At 45.5% G+C, this 20,703-nt stretch overlaps 1 protein-coding gene across 8 annotated transcripts in view; it reads right to left on the minus strand.

Moving 5' to 3' along the window:
• Positions 1–536: 536 nt before the first annotated feature.
• The window catches only part of DMD (dystrophin), a 1,834,617-nt gene continuing 1,814,450 nt past the window's right edge, over positions 537–20,703 (minus strand). For 5 of the 8 annotated variants that reach the window (XM_030304767.1, XM_030304766.1, XM_030304769.1 and 2 more), the window contains 2 exons: positions 16,534–16,626; positions 537–3,076 (listed from right to left, as the gene is read on the minus strand). In XM_030304767.1, coding sequence (XP_030160627.1) covers positions 2,979–3,076; positions 16,534–16,626 — 191 coding nt within the window. In that variant the 3' untranslated portion in view covers positions 537–2,978. Of the gene's footprint in view, positions 3,077–8,198; positions 8,231–16,533; positions 16,627–20,703 lie in introns of all 8 variants that reach the window. The other 3 variants (XM_030304772.2, XM_030304771.2, XM_030304768.1) reach the window with 2 other exon arrangements.

Raw genomic sequence — 20,703 nt, forward strand, 5'->3', positions numbered from 1 at the left:
ATCTCAGCTACGGGAATGTGTCCCCCGGCCCAAGTTTTGCACAGGTGTCCTGATGAAATGGAAGATGTGGAGGACTCTGTGTCACAGGAAAAGACTGGAAACCACCCACATATCCTCCCAAAGAGGACAGCCTAAATACTATCCCACTAACATACACTGGGATATTATTAGACAGCTATAAAAAAAAAAAAAAAAACGAGAAAGCATTTGATATATTGAAACGGAAAAAATTGTTTCAATATAATTAAGAGTGGCTGGCTCTCTTGAGCCCATAAAAGCAAGGTATATAACTGGGTGCATAGAAAGCGATCTTAGGTGTGGTAAAAAAACATAAGGAGGCACAGATCTTTGCTAACTGCTTTCTCGATAATGGTAGTGTGGAAGGATACACAAGAAAGCAACATTCACTCACAGGCCAGTGTGGATGGCTTGGGAATAGGGGATTTTCACCATTTGGCTTTCTCGATTTTTCACTTTTCAACCATGTGACTGTATTCCATCTTTAACAACGAAAAACAAAGCACCCCGCTCAACACTTTTTTTTTTTGTAACATAACTGCGTGCTTTATTGAGATACACAGTAAAGCAGTAATATAATACAATAGTAAGGCATATATTTGGTGAAGTCTGATATGTTGTGAAAATGCAGGAAAACTGAAGTTTAAAAAAATAATTAGTAAATGTTACAGTGTTGGTGTTAAAACACAATCTATCATGATACTCAAGTAAGAACCCAGTACCTGAAAACAATGACAGAACATGCCACATGATGTTTATGCTTCAGTTACATTATGATTTACAGTTTAATACTTGGTGGTTATAAAGAACACGAAGTAATGTCCAAATTATGCTTAAAATGTAGCAGTAAAGCTCTCAATTTTTATTCAAATATTTTGACAGACTCACTCCAGAACTAATGTCTAAAAGATAAAAGAAAAAGATTAAAATAAAATTATGCACTCTATTTACCTCTGCTTTTAGAAGGAAACTTAAAACCGCTTAGTAGGAAGGAACACAACCCCTTGTTTTTAATCATGGTTAAACAAACACACAAACAAAAAAACCAAACTTGTGGGTGAAGGAAAAAGTCCAGTGTCACATAAAGGAAAAAATGCAAGACTAAAACCGAATCTTCAGGTCGTTTTGTTACCTTAGAGCTTTGGGTTTTCTTGCGGAAGTTACAGTGGGGGGAAAAAAAAAATGGAGAAAAATGTTGACACAGGAGACAAGTGGGTGAGAGCATGTGTGCACGATTATTAGGAACACCCCAAAACCAAAGTGAGGTAGAAATAGCATGAGAAGCCATGTTGGATGTTAATTATCATTAATAAAATAATACACAAAACCCACTCCCCAAAAGTTAACACTTGACCTAAGAGGTAACAGATTTGCAAAATAATAGGTCACACGGTGATTTCTATTGAATGAATGATTAAAAAAAAAAAAAAAAGGCTAAGAACACGAAAGAGTAAAGCTTGTTCCTACCAGTTAGTCCTCTTGGGTTATTCTTTTTGAACAATCTTTGTATCGTTAACCTTCCTCATCCACCAGCCAAGGGTTTGGAGTACTTTTCGGAACACGCGAATCCGTCTCCGTTCCCCCTTACAAACCTGCGTGGAATTGCTTGTAGAGAAATGTGAAGTAGGGCAACCAAGTTCATGGGCTTGTGGGTGGATATTTAACAGTAACACACCGTTATTTTAGATGAAGTCTTGTGGCATTTAAAAACTCACTGCAATGGGGAAAGTCCTTAAAAAAAAAAAAAAAGAAAAAGAAAAAACCCCCTGAAATAACCACTGCCGTTTGTGAGAAGAGGGCAGAGGGAATTCGTTGTAATTACCAAGATCTCTCAGTGTGGTTAGGAACATTCATCCAGCCCTTTACTTCACGAGTGGCCTCCCTCCCTCGCAGGGATCGGCTGGCAATCCACAGCCTTCCAGCCCTACCAGAAGGATCTCCTACTGTCTGCGAGTGAAAAATATCTTCTGATGTCGTGACTTCCGCTGAAGCATCATTAAATGTAGACGGTGGCCTTGCCAGCGGCCGGAAGCTGAATGTATCAGCTAACGGATCACTCGGACACAGTAAGTCCTGTGTATTCATTCACATGTCCCTTTGCAAAAATTCGGTACCGTCGCTGTCAGTGGAAAGTTGCAAATGAGAAACCTCTGGGGCCCCAGACAAGTGTTTCAGTGTGGTAGCTGCCCCCTGGTTTCAGGCTCCAGGGAGAATTCATTCTAGACCAAGCAGGTAAGCCTGCGGGACCAGAGGCAATCTCTTTGCATTAGGAAGTGGCCAGGTCACTTGAACAAGAAATTTCAAAGGTCTCCAGAAATTCAGATCTATTTATCTATATCCCTACAGTATTTACATACTTCTAGACATATAGATGCAGGAAGCGAAAAACCCCAGCCAGTCCCACTCGGCCAGCGATTCCAAAAAGAGCACTGTGAAGTAATCATCTGGTGGTGTTAGAGGAAGTGTCCTATCTTTAATAGGCAAGAAAAGAAAAAAGCATGGATTTCATATGGATATCACGCTAAAACGATGCAAAACAATGCGCTGCCTCCAAGTGTGTGTGTGTGTGTGTGTGTGTGTGTGTGTCTGTCTGTAGGGGTTTTTATAAACAACTTTTTTTTTTTATAAAGCACACTTTAGTTTACAATCTTTCTTTATAACTGTTATAAATTTTTAAACAACCCAAAATGCGTTCCATATAAAGAAATGGCAAGTTATTTAGCTATCAAGATTTTACATGTAGTTTTCTTATAACTTTTTTGTACAATTGCATAGACGTGTAAAACCTGCCATTGTTAACAAAACAATAACAGACTTAGAAACTACTGAAATCTACAGTATAGTACCACTACCCTTCACAAAAATATAGATTTTTTTTTTCTTGTAAACTCTTACTGTCTAATCCTCTTTGTTGTATGAATATTATAAAAACCATGCGGGAATCAGGAGTTGTAAAACATTTATTCTGCCCCTTCTTCGTCTGTCATGACTGACACTAAGGACTCCATCGCTCTGCCCAAATCATCTGCCAAGTGGAAAAGGCTTCCTACATTGTGTCCTGGAAAACAAAGAGAGAGAAAGACTTGACACTAGGTGCAGGAAACAGGAGCCTGACTCTCTGCCGTTCGGGAAATCCTTCCCCACTTCTAGGTGAAGACAACACAGAAGCCGCATCGAGGTTGACACGACACGATTGGATTTGTCACCACTTTCCCGGAAGAAGCAAAGCCTTGTTAATGAAGCCATTCTGCGGGGTTAGTATCGGCTTACTACCGGATCAGGCTACTGGGGTCGTTTGCGTGGACGAGTGTCAGCGAGTGCACTCATCTTCCCCATGGAAGGATCTAGCAAAAGGATTGCACGGGGAAGCACAAGGTTCCCTTGATGACAGGAGTGTTGCATGACGGGGTGTCCCTTTTCCACCTTGTTGCGGGAGATGACGTACTGTGTCCTTGTACTCAAAGTTGTGTATTCCCAAACCACCGCCACCCCAACTACCTCCGCCGCCACCGTGACTCTGTCTAACGCCTTTGCCATTATCATCGCCACCACCGTGACCAAGACATGGAGTCTTCATTTCCGTGCCGTCTCCAGCCGCTGCCTCCTTCCGAGGCCACGGGAGAGGAGGCTGTTTGCTCTCTGCTTTTACTGGAATTGGAAAACAAACTCTGGAATCAACCTTTCGGGATCTGAACCTTTGAATCTGGAAGCTGCTTCTTAAAAAAAAAAAAAAATCCCTTTTCATTCCAAATTGCTCTCCAGCCTAATTATGATCCGACCCACATGCAAAGCATGGATTGGGGGATCCTGTGAATGCATTTTTTGTTCTCCTCCTCAATGAGGGTTGACTATCAGAACAGCCTTTTAGTAGTAATGTGACATGACCTAGCAGGAATCCCCCAGCAGGGAGCACAAAAGCTGCACTGTCTCTGGTACTCTGTGGCCAAATTCAGATGTAGAGTCAGATCATTTGAGACCGAGTTTATGACTTGCCTTTTCACACGTGTCCCATATTTTCATGTGGCTAATCTTAATTCGCGGACATTACTAAATCATCGTACTCTTGGAGCACTGCCTTTGGAACTAAAAATGCTTTACTAGGCTATTACTACTTTGCCACGTATCAACTTTATATACATTCTCGTCAGTGTTAGCATCCCTGTACGCATTAAAGATAGACTAGGGCAGGTGTTCTGCTCTCATATTTATTTCAAGAGACACAGCATTTTAAAAATCCACATGACAGAGGGACGCCCGCGTGGCTCAGTCGGTTCAACGTCCGACTTGCGCTCGGGTCGTGATCTTGAGGTTGTTGAGTTCAAGCCCCACATCGGTCTCTGTGCTGACAGCTCACAGCCGGGAGCCTGCCTCGGCTTCTGTGTCTCCCTCTCTCTCTGCCCCTCTCCTGCTCACGTTCTCTCTCTCTCTCTCTCTCTCACTCAAAAATAAATAAACATTAAAAATTTTTTTTTTACATGAGAGCAAGGGGGAGGGGTCTGCGGAGGATTTACGGGCAGGCACCTGCCCAGCGATGGCTCCAGATCAAGTTAAGACTTAGAACAAATTGAACACCATTGACTTGGAGGTGATGAAGTTTGTAACTCTTGGGGAGCTTTGTATTAACGCGAAGAGTTCCAATGAGAACTGGCTGTTTAAAAAAAAAAAACAACAAAAAACAACACTCTGGATGTTGGTTGAGGCTGCAAACAGAAGAACTTGGAGCAAAGCAGGTGTACCGTTCCTCGAGTGAGCCAGCAGTGTGGCAGTCCTCAGTGAGGAAGGGAAATCAGCTTTGGTTTTTCTAAACCGTATAAACCGCCGGAGGACACGGTGGGCCCCTGGCTGCTCCTTAGAGCACGGACACTTAACTGATGCTGCCAGGTTGAAGGGCTTCCCTGGTATCTGTTTTCTTTTTTTTTTTTTTTTTAAGGTGATTTATTTATTCTGAGAGAGCAGGAAAGGGGCAGGGAGACAGAGAATCCCAAGCAGGGTCCACGCTGTCGGCACAGAGCCCGATGCGGGCCTCGAACCCATGAGCCGCGAGATCACGACCTGAGCCGAAGTCGGACGCTTCACCGACTCAGCCACCCAGCGGCCCCCTCGTATCTCTTTGGGACTGCCGGGAAACCCAGGGAGATCGACCCAATCATTCGTGTGGACTACCTGCAAGTTTTCAATTACTTGCAGTCTTCGCAGCTATTAATGAGGCCAGGAAAAACAAAACCTGAGACCCTCACAACCTGGTAAGTGCCTAGAACCCGAACTATTTCTCATCACCCACATCCAACTAGGGGCCAGCCCACCTGGGAGACAGAACATGTATTACAAAACACAAACCGAACAGGGAAGAACTCCTTTTCCCCGCTGGCTTCCTGATCATAATCAAAAAGTACCTATTGCTTCACTTTAGCTTGTGGGCTAGGGAACATGGACTGCAGTTCGAGAGGAAATGCGTTCGGGGCTTATACAGCCACGTACGTGCCGCTCCTACTCCTTGCAATGGTGTCCAGTTTACTACCCGGAAGGCAAATTCTCGAGACTCTCCAGAGGCATCACTTCTAGGGGTGTCTGCTCTTTAAAAAGTTACTAGGCAAAAGAGACGTTCATTACTCTTAAATACACCACGCACACGCCCACAAAACGCCAGGGGGCCTTTAACCTGTCTGGACGGTCTACAAGGTTCACGAGTGCCCTCACGGCTGTCCCCGTGCTAGAAAAATGCAGAACGTTCAGAGTCCCCTCACTGCATCTGTATTCTGCCTTTGGTTACTTTATTTACAAATACCTGTTTCAGCAGAGTAATGACTGCAATGTTTTTCATGGAGGTTTTCATTACAGCCAGAAAAAAAAAAAAAAATTCTATCTCTTTGACAAAATACTGCCCCAAAGAATCATAACTCAATCCCCCGGAGGCACAAAACTACAGCTTGATAGGGATACAGAAAACAAATTTGGATCCTGGTTCTATTATCCATGTGTGGAAGGCAGAACATTAGCGAGGTCATTAATTTTACCTGACAGGAACGTGAGGGGCACTGAAAAGCAGGCAGGATTTAGGGGTTTGCAGTCCGCTTCAGGCACAAGGTGACATAAAAATACGTCTGTAGAAAGTATTAATTGAATCCATTCTTAAGCAAGGATTGTTGAACACAAAGGCACCATGCATCGAACATTAATTAGGGCGGTCGTATGTTTTTCCAAGTTGGCGCTAACCACAACACATTTAGCCTCACGAGCCACCACGGCCGGAGGGAGTTGTTTTCCACAGTGATTGGAATTGAGACTTTCTGGCAGAGATCCAAGACCTCAATCGCAATCTGGAACCCTATTTGTTAAAAATACAGTTCCCAAATAAATGGTTCGCATTCAGTTGGCCACAGCAAGGCCAGAATACTGCAGTGAAATTCGTGTTTTTCTTCTCTGTAATTTACTCTTTGAAAAAAATATCTAATCCACTGTACATGTTGAGGTCATTTTGGTAGCACTAAAAAATCACTTTGGTTCTCTGGATTTCTGGAAACTTGTCTGACTCGAATATACAACTCGGGTAGTAAAGTTTCCAAATGCCCGTGTGACTCGAATGATAGGTATTGCTGGCCTGTTGTAAAATTCATTCACGAGAGAAACACGTTCAGGGTGGTCAAAATTAAGGTGCAGCTTTTCATAGCACGTCAAAATAAATCGTAAGGGGCACTTACCATAAGAATGAACCCAAGAAGCCTCACCTAAGAAGTATGTGAGCCAGGCAAACGGTCAGGAGCATTCACTGCTTCACCAATTCAGGTGTCCTCAGTTTCTCCTCCCAGCCTGCCACTCCCCCCCCCCCCCCCACCAGGACCCCACTGTCCCCAGCCTTGGAAGAAAGCATGGGTACAGACACACGGAAGGACCGTTCAATTCATTAGACTTGCATGGCATGGTGCTGGCAGACTTTCCAGTATGACTCCTTATGTTTAAATGAATCCGGGATGACTCTTGGCTATCCTGTTGCTAAGGATCTAGAATCTTCTCACATGAGAACTCTCTACCTGTCCAACCCGTGTCCCGGAACAGCATAGGTTAGCGCTACCCATCAAGGACCTTTCCTTCTCCCATCCTTCACGCTAAACTCTAGGTAAGGACAAGCTTGTTTCACTTGAGCTGTCACTCAACACTGTCCTCCAATAGCCACTGATCAGGTAATGCAATGTTGAGACAATGTTTCTGACAGAAGTATGAAGGAGCTTTGCCTGTCACATCTCAAGCCACGTTCAGTGATAATACTGTATCTTACCCGCTTCGAACCCATCAACAGGCGCTGAGAAAAAGCCTCAAGGCTCCAACATTCAATTTTTATCCCTCCTTGGACATGTTCTGTCTGGTTCCAAATGCCAGGGAAAGAAAGCGCACTCTCGAGAGGGCTAGTTGCGATGACACGAGCCTTTCAAACACCATTTGCTAAGGTGGCGATTAAGACTGAGAGTGTGGCTCTGGACCCAGACTGCCTGGATTCAAATTCTGGCTCTGTCATTTGGAACACCCTGCTTACTTACTCTCTCACGGACTCAGTTTCCTTATTTGGAAAATGGGGTTAATAGGAGTACCTACCTCATAGGTTTGTCATGAAGATTACACTATGAAAAAGATGGCAAGTGCTTACAACAGTGCTTGGCCCAGTAAGTGCTCAAAAAAAAAAAAAAAAAAAAAAGTTAGCTGAAGTGGGAAAGGAGGGTGGGGATGAGGAAAAAGGAAAACAAAAACAAAACGAACTCATTCTGGAAGAATAAAAACCAAGGGCACTGGCAGAAAATGCTAAGGTCCTGGAAGTAGACAGAAACCTCACGACTCATCGGTTATGTTCAAGGCTAAATTCATTGTTTTGAGGATTCTGTTCATGTGACAAATGGCGAGAGACGATGAACCGCAGGATTCCAACCTGGGGACCACATAGGGCTGCCATCTTAGAGAGATTCCTGCTCCCCCAACCCCTGCTCCTGTCGTCATGGTGATGACAATGGCAGTGAACATTTGAAGAATGTTCCTCATGAGCTGCAAGTGGAGAGGTGACTACCATCCTTACGTGATGACACATTGTAGTACATACATGCGCGTGCACACACACAATTCTTACACAAGCGCCAAACATAGAAAGCGTGATGAGACACACAGAAGCCATGGCCGTGAGCCTGAATCTCACTAACCTCTCTCATTGGCTTCCCAGGGGTATTTCTTCCTTTAATAACGGGAGAGAGGAAGAGGCAGAGATATCAGAAAGGAAAAAAATGCATAAATAAACAGTTTCATACCCGTTTTGCTGCTTTTACCGAACAAACGTTGAGATGACAATTCATTTATTCCCTTCTGGAAAAAAATAAAAACCGAAACAAAAAAAACAAAAAAAAAATCCGAAAGACACATCCAGTCAAATAACCTTTACATACACTTAAAATCAGTGTAAACAGATAACATGATCCAGGAGACATCACTTACAGAATCCATAGAGTTCATGTGTTAAACTGGATGGAAGCGAGCACAGCGGAGAAATCTGACTAAGTGAGCCTTGTTTTCAAGGACGGCTTTAGAACCTCAAGCTGCACGTCCCAAAATCCCCATCTCTTCACTCTCAACTTCACAACTTACTGGGATGTGAACAGCAGCTGACTGTGTGTCCCAAAAGTCTGCACCCCAAGTGGGAGGCAAAAAGCCACAGAGGCCGAGCATGCCCAGGATGACGGGGGTGGGGTGGGGTGGGGCGTTTGAGAAAAGAGAAGGAAAAAAAGGGCGGGGGGGGGGGGAGGAGAGGAGCCCCACTAATGGGCAAGCCACAGAGCCAGATCCGGGAATGAGCCTTCAACTTCCTCCCCATAATTCGACAGGTAGCAGGCGCCTTGAGAGTCGGTGGCTAAAGACCCAGTCGCCTTGTTTGTTTCATGGAATCCTCCACGGGTATGCTTAGTTTTGGAGAGCAGGTTCTGATAAAAATCTTGTATGATAATATCCATAAGTGGACAGAAAATTCGGGACCTCTGACCATACCCGGCGGGTCTTGGGCTTGCAATTTCCTCTGACCACGAGGGCCTCCGGGTGAAATACTGGTTTTCAAACTTCGACTTGAGCAGTGAGACACATCTTGCGACAGTCTGGCGTGAAATCCCAGAATGTAGGACGGAGCCACGAGAACCCCTAGTACGTCACCTCCTTTCCCCCGGGGTCCACCATGCTCAGGGGCCGCAAGGACCGAAACACCCCACAACGATGTGAGGACTACTCGTGCAGACCAAAGAAGTAGGGAGCTTCTATTCCAAAAGAAATCGTTCCAAATTCAAGGTCAGGGTCTAACACCTCTAGTACGCATTTACAGGTTCTCTAAGGAGGACTCTCCGTCCCTTCCTCCCTCCCTCTTTTCCTTCGTTCTGAATTTTCCCACGTGACTCCGAGATTTCTTACAAGTATGAAAACTGCACGCTCGACCATGTAAGCACGGCCAAGGTATTCATGACGTTCCTCAAAGCAGGGAAGAGAGAAAAAAGGGCACTGGCTCCTCAGCAGTGGGTGTTGCCAGTGGTAGGCCCAGACCAGGTGACAGGAAAAAGGAGAGGGAAGAGAACCTCATTTCCTTCTTGATAGTTCAAAAGAGTCCCAGCATGAGTGACTTATCCATTGCTCTGGACTCCTTGAGCAAGTTTTTTGTTTTCTAATCTTTCTATTTCATGGTTATACCGTCTGGTGGTGGAATTTATTACCTTCCCCTACAGGGCAGTGAGTCCTTGAGGGCAGGGCCCATATGTGGCTTAGCCGTCCTCTCTAGCTCCAATAACTTCTGCACCCCAACACTATGGGCGTCTGATAAAGACGGGCTGAAGTGAATTAGTAAGGTAGCCACGAGATCATGGTCAAGAGTTCTTTGGTGTTTTAGGCAACTTGGCCTTGCCCATTACCGTTTAACTTGCGTCCCAAGGGCTGGTAACTTACACTGGCTTGTAACTTGGGTCTATTTCCAAAACTGAAGAGCCTTAGGAAAGGCTGCCGTTAGAAGGTAACGGGATTTAGTCTCAGAATGTAATTACGGTTCCTAGAGTGATCAGGGTTACCTGTCTTTATTCTACGCCAAGCCATACTCAGAGCTTGGTATCTGCTGGTCATTACCGAATATGCAGCAAATTACTTGGGTTTTGTTTCGGGCACTTCTTCAGAAACCACGTTTCACGTACAACGGACCTTCCAGAGCTACGTCAGTCCGGATCTCTTTCACAATCCGCCCTCATCGCTGGGGTCCCGATGTGCTCATTCCCACAGTACAAAAGGAAGTTCCGCTTTTTGTTTAAACAAAGTTAAAACAAACAACGTTTTCCACTGCAGTGGACTAGTTTCTCCAGTGACAAAATAGAGGCTAACTGGCTGCACCGCTTAAAAATATTCTCTACCAGCAAAAATAAATGATAAATAAAAGCGCCAGATAAGTTTTATTTCACAAATACATTCTTCGGAAATGAGTTTCCTAAAACCTTCACTTAGGCTGTCCATCTGGCCCTGTGATATGTTGTCAGGAAATGAATCAGGAGTAAAAGGAAGTACACTGGGGGAGCCCTGGGTCGGAGTAAAGGGCTCGGTCGGGTCTGGAGAAGTCAAGTTTCCTCACGCAGTATGAATCTGAGATGATTCATCACTTAGGGTCAGAATCCCAAGACGTTACCACTTTGGGGGCAACTTCAGCTTTGTAATCTCAGTTTACCAACTGTTTTAAAAAGCTCAGGGGCGCCTGGGGGGCGCAGTCGGTTGAGCGTCCGACTTCAGCCAGGTCACGATCTCGCGGTCCGGGAGTCCGAGCCCCGCGTCGGGCTCCGGGCTGATGGCTCGGAGCCTGGAGCCTGTTTCCGATTCTGTGTCTCCCTCTCTCTCTGCCCCTCCCCCGTTCATGCTCTGTCTCTCTCTGTCCCAAAAATAAATAAAAACGTTGAAAAAAAAAAAATTTAAAAAAAAAAAAAAAAAAAAAAAAAAGCTCAGGAAGAACGAGCCCCTTTTTAGGGTTCCTGTTGTATCACAAGCGAAAGAAGATTCAAACGGCTATACTTTCAGTCTTAAAGCACGTATGGTCTCTGGTGAACGTGGACACAAATACACACGTCCATCCACAAGCACGGTTCTGTTGAGCTGAAAGTTGACCAGCCCCGAAGTGTGTTAACTGTGCGTATGTAATGAGCTTAGAATGGACCGCAACAGTGTAAGGCAGGGGTCGGCAAGCTGTGCGTGTCAGGGGCCAGACGGTAAATATTTTAGGCTTTGCAAGCCACGCAGTCTCTTCAGCAAATGTTCAACTCTGCCGCGGCTACTGCGCCCTTGGAGTGAGAAAGCAACCACAGATAGAGCCTAAGTGAAGGGGTATAGCTCTGTTCTAATAAAACCTTATTTATAAGAACAGGTAGTGGGCCAGGTTTGGCTCCTAGCCTGTAGTTTGTCGGCCCGTGGTATATAAAGGGCTAACGGCTCAAAATGCACGGAAGCTAAAGGGAAACAGAGTGGTGCCTGAAAGGGGGCCCGTGAACGCTTCCGTCTTTATGCTGTGCTTGCATAAAAGAACCACAGACGAGACTTGAATTTGAGAAGACGGCAGGTTTTGTAAAGCTGTTGCGTTGCTAATTTAGAGGCATCTGACAGAATGCGTGTGGGCTTTATGGAGGCCTGGGTAACATGAGAGGATGGCGTGGACGTTGGGGGTAAAAACGCGGCACACAGGTCAGCAGGTACGACACTGTACAGGCAGCAGAATGCCTGCACAGCACTGTTCACTGTGCTGTAAATTGTCTTTATTGCAGTACGAGCTTATCTCGAAGCCTATCGTTCGTTAATTGGTATAGAGCGGCACCCCATTTTTAGAGAAGCCAATCCCATACCACTGACAAGGGAAGCATTTTTTCCGTAAATGCACATACACAGAAAAACACTTTGGTTAGGATGTGAGATGCTCAGAGACATAGGGGCGAATCACTGAAATTGTTTATTTTTAAAAGATGTTTGTTGTTCATTCTACCCATGCACTGTTCCTATAGGATAATGGTGGAGAATCAGAAAGTGTCTTACAGTAGCTAACGGTTTTTATTACAGTGGAATTCCACTTCTACAGATACCTAACAGACGGAGGGACACCTTATTGGTAGATAGAGAGATTCGATAGAAGTTGGCTAACGTTCTGTGTTTAATACACACTGAGCCGCTCAAATCCCTCAAGTGGTTGTGAATAACTAACTATATCCCGAGTTTCATCAGGAAAGATACCACCACAAAGCTAAACATGCACAGGTTCACACCTTGAACGCCCTGAAATTTATATTGGCTCGGAGGCAGGCCAGTGCTGGCTAGCAGTTTTTTCACGAGCCGGAGGGGCACGTAACCCCCTGATTGATTCGGGTAACAGTTCAGCAAGGCCAGCGAGATAAGATCAGGAGCCTAATTTCACTTGGTGAGTGGCCATGAGCAAGGCACTTTGGGCTTCCGGGTACTTGTGGTGAGAAGGCGAGGTGAGGATTAGTGGATACCTTAAGACTTGAGCCTGAAGTCAAAACTGTGGCCAACGGCAACAAAAAAGCTGTAAACGTATAATGCAAAACAACTCCCCTCTCTGTATACGTTACATTTATGAAAAACATACTATTCTATTGAAAAAGTCTTTTCCCCTGGTGGCAATTATCTAGCAGGGTTAAGTAAACCACGAGGTGGTAGTTAACAGCGCATTTCCACTAAATGTCAGACCTCTGGCTCCAGCATCTGTCCCGAGTTACCCAGACAGCTGTCCGAAACAGCTGTAGCAACCGTGAACTTCATTCATCCTAACACAGCAATGGGAACACGGGTGGCCGACTCAGAGTAAAAGTACAGCGTCCTCTAAGCTATTAGGAAGGTCTTGGCAGAAACCTCCATGGTCAAATGTTTCAAATAAGTGTAACTTGCTTTTAAAAAAGATGTTCATCTGGGCAAGGAAAACTGAGATCACTTGGATCGGTATTCTTTAAACCACTGCGTCCGAAAATCAGTTTAGTGGGTTGCAGCCAGCATTTGATTTTGATGCAGAGACACGGTGTGCGTTCTACATAGCATAGGAAGCAGTGCTTCACGAAACTTTGCTGATCTTCGTACGTATATGTGACCAGACACATATATCTGTGGCGTATATACATGGGGTATACGTATGTGTTTCTGTACACATACACACACATCCAATGTATCTTATATCCTTAATCCAGTTTGAGATGTGAAATGTTTCTCTTACTATGGAGAGTGGTCAAAAAGGTCAAAAGCCACTGCTGTGGTTATCAGAAGTGCTCAAATGACCCTCTGAGGCCTTTCCACGTAGGAGAGCCTGTAATCCTGAGATGTTAGGGCTCAAAATGCTCTTCTCGGTATCAACCCAACATACCTACTCGCTGGTAAGATGCGCCCACTAAAACCTACCGTACATATATTTTCCATCCTAGTTTTCTAACGATGAGACTTTTTATCCAGTTGAACTTGAGGGAAACAAGCTGTGATACTGCGATTTAGAATGAAGAAATGCGTATTAGGTCTCAATTCCCTTTCAGGGCACAGAGCTCCTAAAACCTTTGAAAGTTCCTCTGAAGTAATGAGGCAAGTCTAGGAAAACACCTAAACATAGGGGCTGGGTCCCAGGGAAGCCAACCCTGGGTTTGGGGGGGGGGGGGGGGTGGAACTTTGAGCCTTACCCCCTGACCTCCGGGGAGGGAAACCGGGGGTGCTGGAGACTGAGTTGCCTCACCACCGGCCAATGATGTGATCAATCACACCTTTGGAATGAAGCCTCCCTAAAAACCCAGGGGGAGGGAGAACTTCTTGGGTTGGTGAACAGTGGAGGTCCTGGGAGGGCAGCGCACCCCGAGAGAGCACGGCACCTCCACACCCTTGCCCCACGCCTCGCCCTGTGCACCTCTCCCGTCCGGCTGTTCTGGAGTTCTGGCCTTTTGTAATACACGCTGATCTAGTGAAGGAAGCATTTCTGAGTTGTGTGAGCCGCCGTAACACCCCAGAAGTGGGGCACTGGAACCCCTAAGTCTACAGCGGGTCAGAAGCCCAGGTGAAGGGGGAGGGCAGTCTTGTGGGACTGAAGCCCTAAACTTGTGGCATGTGATGCTCTCTCTGGGTAGATGGTGTCCAAATTGCTCGGTGCCGTGAGAGGAACCCCCACACGCTGGGAACGGGTGCGCAATAGTAGGGGCTCGGCGGTAAGGCCTAACGTGGCAGGAAGTAGCAAAAAAAGAAAAAAAAGAAGTCAAGATAACAGCATCACAGAACGAACGGCCAGATCTTGATTGCTTTCCTCAGGAAAATAAATGACTTCTCTCAGGCTACCGGCCTACTGTTAGGTAGGAACTCAGTTAAGGGAACTGGTCAGACAAAGCCTCCTTATCCTCTGAGAACTCAAATCAGCACTCGGTGGAAGGTATGCTTCTCTAAGCGCGAAGTGAGTAAACACTATCGGGGTGGCCTAAAGCTCCCCCAAGTCTCCACAGAAGTAGATCACCATCACAGAAGGAAATTTAACGCCAGAGGTGCTAACTACCACATACATCGGAGGAGGCAAATTTGCCCTCTTCCAGGTGGCTTCTTCCATACCCATGTGGTATCTAGCTTCACGCACTAAAAGGGGGGATGCAGGGAGAGTGTGCAAAGGACTTAAAGATAATCCGGATGGGCCACAGGCCCGGGACACAAAGGCTGCCTGAAGGGAAGCGGGGCCATGGGCCCTTCTATGGCCTCCACTCGACTCTGGTTTACATGTGGAGGAAATGCCCAGGGCATCAACGAAGCAGCCACCAACTTCCCACAGAGCAGGTAAGCGAGCTTTCATTTTAAGGGTCTGGGACGAGGAAGCCATCTGTGACCTTCAAGGGATAGGACGGCCTCGACGAAATGTGTGCTACGTGTGGGGCCCAAAGTTCTGGCTGTGTGAACTTGAGAAAGACCCTCGCTGTGCCTGAGGCTAACCCCTCTTATCCAAAAGGGTGCCTCTGGGATTCCCTCATGTCCTAGAGCCCTAGGTCAGAGCAGTAATACTATACTTTAATGTGAACTTCGGAAGTCCACAGTTGACCGTAAGCGCCTCGAGGGCAAGGAGTCCGGCATTTCTTTGCATCCCTAACACCTCCAGCGGTCCAAAGTCAGGTGCCGGTAAAAGCTGACGGGCTAAAGGGGAGAGCATGTGATTTACATCAAACCAACATGTGGTCTTCTCGTGAACCATGGCATCTAGGGACAAAAGACAGCTAACATAGTCAAGATGGAGGTGGGGGTGGTGGGTGGAAGACAGCTGAGATTTTTAGGTGTTAAAATCAACACATCAGAGGCACTCAGCAGGGAAAAGATGGCTGGTGCAGACATTTAAAATTAGCTTCCCCCAACAGTTCCTTAGCAACGCTCGATCAGAACATCAGTGCTTTTAATGTGCACCGTGCAACGTTCACGCATACAGCAAAGAGCTAGGACCCGGCCACCGGGAACGGACACTGAACAACAAGATCAGAAAAACACAGGACCCAGAATACCCTCCTCGTGGCCCCTACGGAGAGGAACAAACAGCCAGATTCTCTGCTGCCCTTCCCTCCGGGCCTGCCCACGAGGGATGCCCATCCCTGCCCACCGAGACGTGTGTCCTCCGCTTTGGCTTGTCGGGGTGTTCCATCTACTTGCTTACAGGTGACTGCAGCCATTCTTTTTATTCACCGAAGGGAGGTGGGTCAGTGACTCTGGTTTATGTCACAGCAATAAAGTAAAACAAACACTCCCAAATGCTAGGAAGACATCTGAAGCTCCTACAGGCTAGTGGGAAAATCTGGCGGGGGGGTAAAATGCTGCTTTTATAGGAGGGGCAAAATACGCAAGGTCAAAGTGACGGTGAGAAATAGAGGCATTAATAGAATTAACATCTTTCTTTACAGAGATGGTATTCCACCTAGGAAAGTGAAGTCAACAACAAAGTAGCATACAAAGAGTTCACTGTACCTGTATTTAACAAATGGGGTAAGATACAATTTTTAAATATAAAGGGCATCAGATTGGAAGTCAGAGTCCCCCCCCCCCCCCCCCGCCCCCCAACCATATACTAGGCACGTTCTGGATTTCACCGTATCGCGCGTATCGACTGTGTGTCCCCGGCAAAGGTGCCATCGGGGCGTGAATTTCTTTGTAAAAGTCACATCATCGTTGCTCTTAAGAATAAGCTACCTTATCTCACAATTAACGCTTCAGACTGATGCGCAAAGCAAGTAAAATAACGTGTGAGTTGATAGTCTTATTTCTAGAGACAACGCTATTATACAGGTGTTTGAATTCAACCAGCATCCAAAACCAGTCAATTCAGTCATCCAAACCAGAACTCGACACTCAACAATATTCTCTTCGCACAATGACCCCAGACTGGCATTCTGTCAGCAAGTGCCTCCTTAAACACGGGAAATACGCGGGCTAGGGTACAGAAATGAGGGGCCTAATTCCAGTAGGTGTGAGTTACTTGCACGTCGTGGGCCTTACCTCTGGAACTAGGGAAGGAGTTGTTGAGCTGTTCCATCACTTCCTCTAACCCTGTGCTTGTGTCCTGGGGAGGACTGAGCAGGTCTTCCTCGCCTTAACGAAAGCAAGCACAAATAATGGCCAGTTACGCTTACGGAAAACAGACATTTTGAGAAAAAGCCCACGGTCCCACTTAAAAGGTCGGGGCGCCTCGGTGGCTCAGTCGGTAGAGCACGTGACTCTTGATCTTGGGGTCATGAGTTTGAACCCCAGATGGGGTGCAGAGATCACTATAAAATACAAAATAAGGGGTGCCTGGATGGCTCCGTCGGTTAAGCGTCCCACTTTGACTCAGGTCGTGATCTTCCGGTTTGTGGGTTCGAGCCCCGCATTGGGCTCTACGCTGATAGCTCAGAGCCTGCATCGGATGCTGTGTCTCCCTCCCTCTCTGCCCCTCCCCCGCTTGCGCTCTGTCTCTCTTCCAAAAATAAATAAAAACATTTTTAAAAAAATTTTAAAAATGTTTAAAAAGTCATTTTGGAATCATTTCCATTCGCTCATAAATAACATCAATAAAAATAACCCCTCAAGCTGAATAATTGGGGAATGACTTCTTCAAGGGAAGAACTCCATCTATATTCTGGTCTTGGGAGAAGGAAATGGTTTACCTGTTTAGAAGCCAAGATAAAATCGACCTAAGTTTCTTAGGCCCCGTTAATAAAGGTGAAATGTTTTCCTTTGTAATGAAAAAATGATTCGACCCTTGCAGTGTGCCTCTTCAACGAAAGGAACTGAGAACGTGACATTCTGCACGCACTTTAGGAAGGAAAGGAAGAAGCGGAGACAGAGGTGTTTTCTCCACTCTTTCCTTTGACATTTAACCAAAGGTAACAGATAAAACTCAAGTACTTTTAAAGTCCAATGAAATAGGGAGAAATAAAAGTTGCACGTGACCTATGTAGGGAGTGAAATATTACGATTCTAAGGACGGTGGATACGGAGGATACTGGGGAGTAATGTTCCTTTCCTCTTTGTTACACGGGCCTACTTTATCATCATCGTGTTTTTGGAGGCTTCTAAAGGGGAAATTGTGGGTTGTTTTTTTTTTTTTTTCATTTTTAAGAATCTGTTGACGGGAGGGGAGAAGGATGTTTTGGAAGAAAAAGGAATTAGGGATGGACGGTCCTCGTCTGAGACAGGGGGTCCTCGTCTGAGACAGGGAGTCCTCTTGAAGATGATGTCGATCTGTATGTCTCTACTGATGATGGTTCATGGGTTGACAGGAACGCACCTCAGACATTTGCAGCAAGGGAGAGATTTCTTCACTGAGAACAAAATTACTTGCAACTCTCAAAGTCTCTGCAAACTAAGTTTCTGATGTTCTTAAGTTCAAGCTCTATTCGTTCAGGACAGTGTCACTTGCATCTAAAACAAGACCTTGCTTCCAGATCAACAGTAATGAAGATGCTTAAGGACAACCTCAGGTTCACATCGGACTTGGAAATGACTGGACAGCCGGCGATTTAGTGACGTAAACATGCTTGTTATCTCCTTTTGTCTATGCCACTGGGATCTTCATTTACGATTATAATCCTGCATTCATTACTAAGTTTTCACCTTGTTTTTTTTTTAAGTGTAAGCTCAAACAATCCTTGGCCCAATGTTCACCGCAAAGAGAGTCCTATCCCAGTGGATGTAAGGCTGTACGTCAACATCAGAGTGGAGAGCTTAGGGGCACAGGACAGACAAAGAGCCTCTATTTCTGTGAGTCCCATGGTAATATACCATAGAAAACCTCTTTCAGATACTAAGGACAAGAAATAAGTGGTGAAAATTAAGATCACAAGATAGAAGAAGAAGTTACGGTAGCTACCTACCAATCTACACACACACACACACACACACACACACACACACACACACACACACACACACCTTCCTTCTATTTATGTGTTTAGCAATGAAAACAATGAAATAGAGCACTTTTAATTTCTTTTTTCCTGAGAGTTCAAACTACCATTATGTGGTGAGGGTGGAATGAATGAAACATTGCCAGCAGGAACAGAATCCTGACAACTGCAGAGGTGAATACACGTCTTCATCCCATTACTGATGCAAATTTTGCCAAGTTGTGGAACATGAGGCATTTTGAATGGCAGTCTGCTTTAGCGATAATACGCCTTACAGAATAAATCAGAACCAACAGAGGCAAGCATGACCAGCCTGACAGGTGAATTACATTACCCTGGAGCTCCAGGAACTGAATAGTAGTGTGGTAAGATTCAAACACAGTTCGGGGATGGGGTAGGCATTCCTCTGCCTCAGTTATTTCAGGGATCAAAGTTTAAAGCATAAACCTAATGATGTCGACCAGGTTCATCTTTACAGATGAACTATTATCTGTAAGTTTCAAATCCGAGTGTCCAAGTACAAATCTAAAATTGGCTTGCTTTAATGGAAAACTTTGAGGACAGTGATGAAGGTATCCCTTCAAATATTTTTCAAGTGCCTTGTGCACCCTGCACAGTACATATACGAATAAAGTATCATCTTGTTTTCTTCGTTGCTCAAGACTTCCTCAGTAAGGAAAAAGTCCTCTGGGCTTAACTACTCCTTTTAAGAATCAAAATCAGGGGCGCCTGGGTGGCGCAGTCGGTTAAGCGTCCGACTTCAGCCAGGTCACAATCTCGCGGTCCGCGAGTTCGAGCCCCGCGTCGGGCTCTGGGCTGATGGCTCGGAGCCTGCAGCCTGTTTCCGATTCTGTCTCCCTCTCTCTCTGCCCCTCCCCCGTTCATGCTCTGTCTCTCTCTGTCCCAAAAATAAATAAAACGTTGGAAAAAAAAAAAAAAGAATCAAAATCAGAGTTCTCACGTGTGTGCATGAGTAGAGCTGAATCGACGCTGAAACATGCTTGACGGCTCCTATTTTCTGCGTCAGTTATACTGAAAAGCGAAAACTGCTAAATGACACCTGAAATTTGAGCAACACCACTGGATTCTTTGATATTGAGCCAGATTTTAAATGTCTAAAAAAATAGCCATACAAATGACCACACGGCAAGATTAGTTTATTTATACTAACATTTATCAAGAGCCAACTCTATGTCAGGTGCTGTTGTGCGTGTTGGGGAGATAGCAGTCAACAACAAAAAAGCCCTGTATCCATGGAACTCCCATTCATATGGAGGTACACAGTCTAAACAAGTAAGTTAGGTATGTCACATGGTGAGAAACCTTCACGAGAGAGGATGAGTGGGGAACCTTCAGAAAGGGGAATCTTGGAAGCCTTCGTTGATGAGGTGCAGTCGGGCAAAAACTGTAAGCAAGTGAGGGCATGACCCATGGATATACAAGAGAGGAAAGCAAACACAAAGACTTTCAGAGGGGAGTGTGACTGGCTTGCTCAAACAGCAAGAAGGTCAGTGTAGACAGAAGGGAGTGACCGAGTACTGGCGGGGGGGCATGCTTCCCTGCGCCAGGAATTTGGACTTGGTCACGTGACCACCTTTGGCCAATGGAACGTTGGCAGATAGAAGGAGAGTTCTGTAACGTCCTTGGGTTGTTGGGCTTGTCCTCTTGTGCCGATGTCCTGTAAGGAGCGCATGGCCCAGAGAGCCTACTCATCCAGGAAGGAGGAGAGGGAGGTGGGACAGACCTGAATCCACCCTACAACTTGGAGTCAAGCCTAGACGAGCTGCAGCAGAACTCCAGCCAACCAAGAGGTGCATGAACGAGAAATATGTAACCTGAGAATTTTGTAATTATTTTCTCACACGGCAATAGGTGACTGTTACATACCATTGTAAGACGTCAAACCAGAAAGCTACTAATATTTATACATCTTCTAATCACATACTCATGTGTAGCTATCACAGGCAACCCAGAAATGTGTTAAATAACACCAGTGACCACAGGTTCTCCCTTACCCCACACCCCCCCCCCCAAAGCCAGTTATTGAACAAGAAAATATTAAGTCCCAACTGTATACCCTAGGAATTTGGCCAACCCTTATTCCTATTACACTGTTTCACTGCCTGCTCAAACGGCATATTGTTAATGGTCAATGGATTCCATACTTAGTTAACGAAAGTGCTTTAACAATGGTTCAAGTAGATTCTACTCCACTCTGACTCCCACAAACATGTAAAACAAAATCCTTTCTGAATTATTAACTATAGCCTCCATAGCCTGT

The sequence above is a fragment of the Lynx canadensis genome, chromosome X (genome assembly GCF_007474595.2).
Source record: "Lynx canadensis isolate LIC74 chromosome X, mLynCan4.pri.v2, whole genome shotgun sequence".
Taxonomy (NCBI): Eukaryota; Metazoa; Chordata; class Mammalia; order Carnivora; family Felidae; genus Lynx; species Lynx canadensis.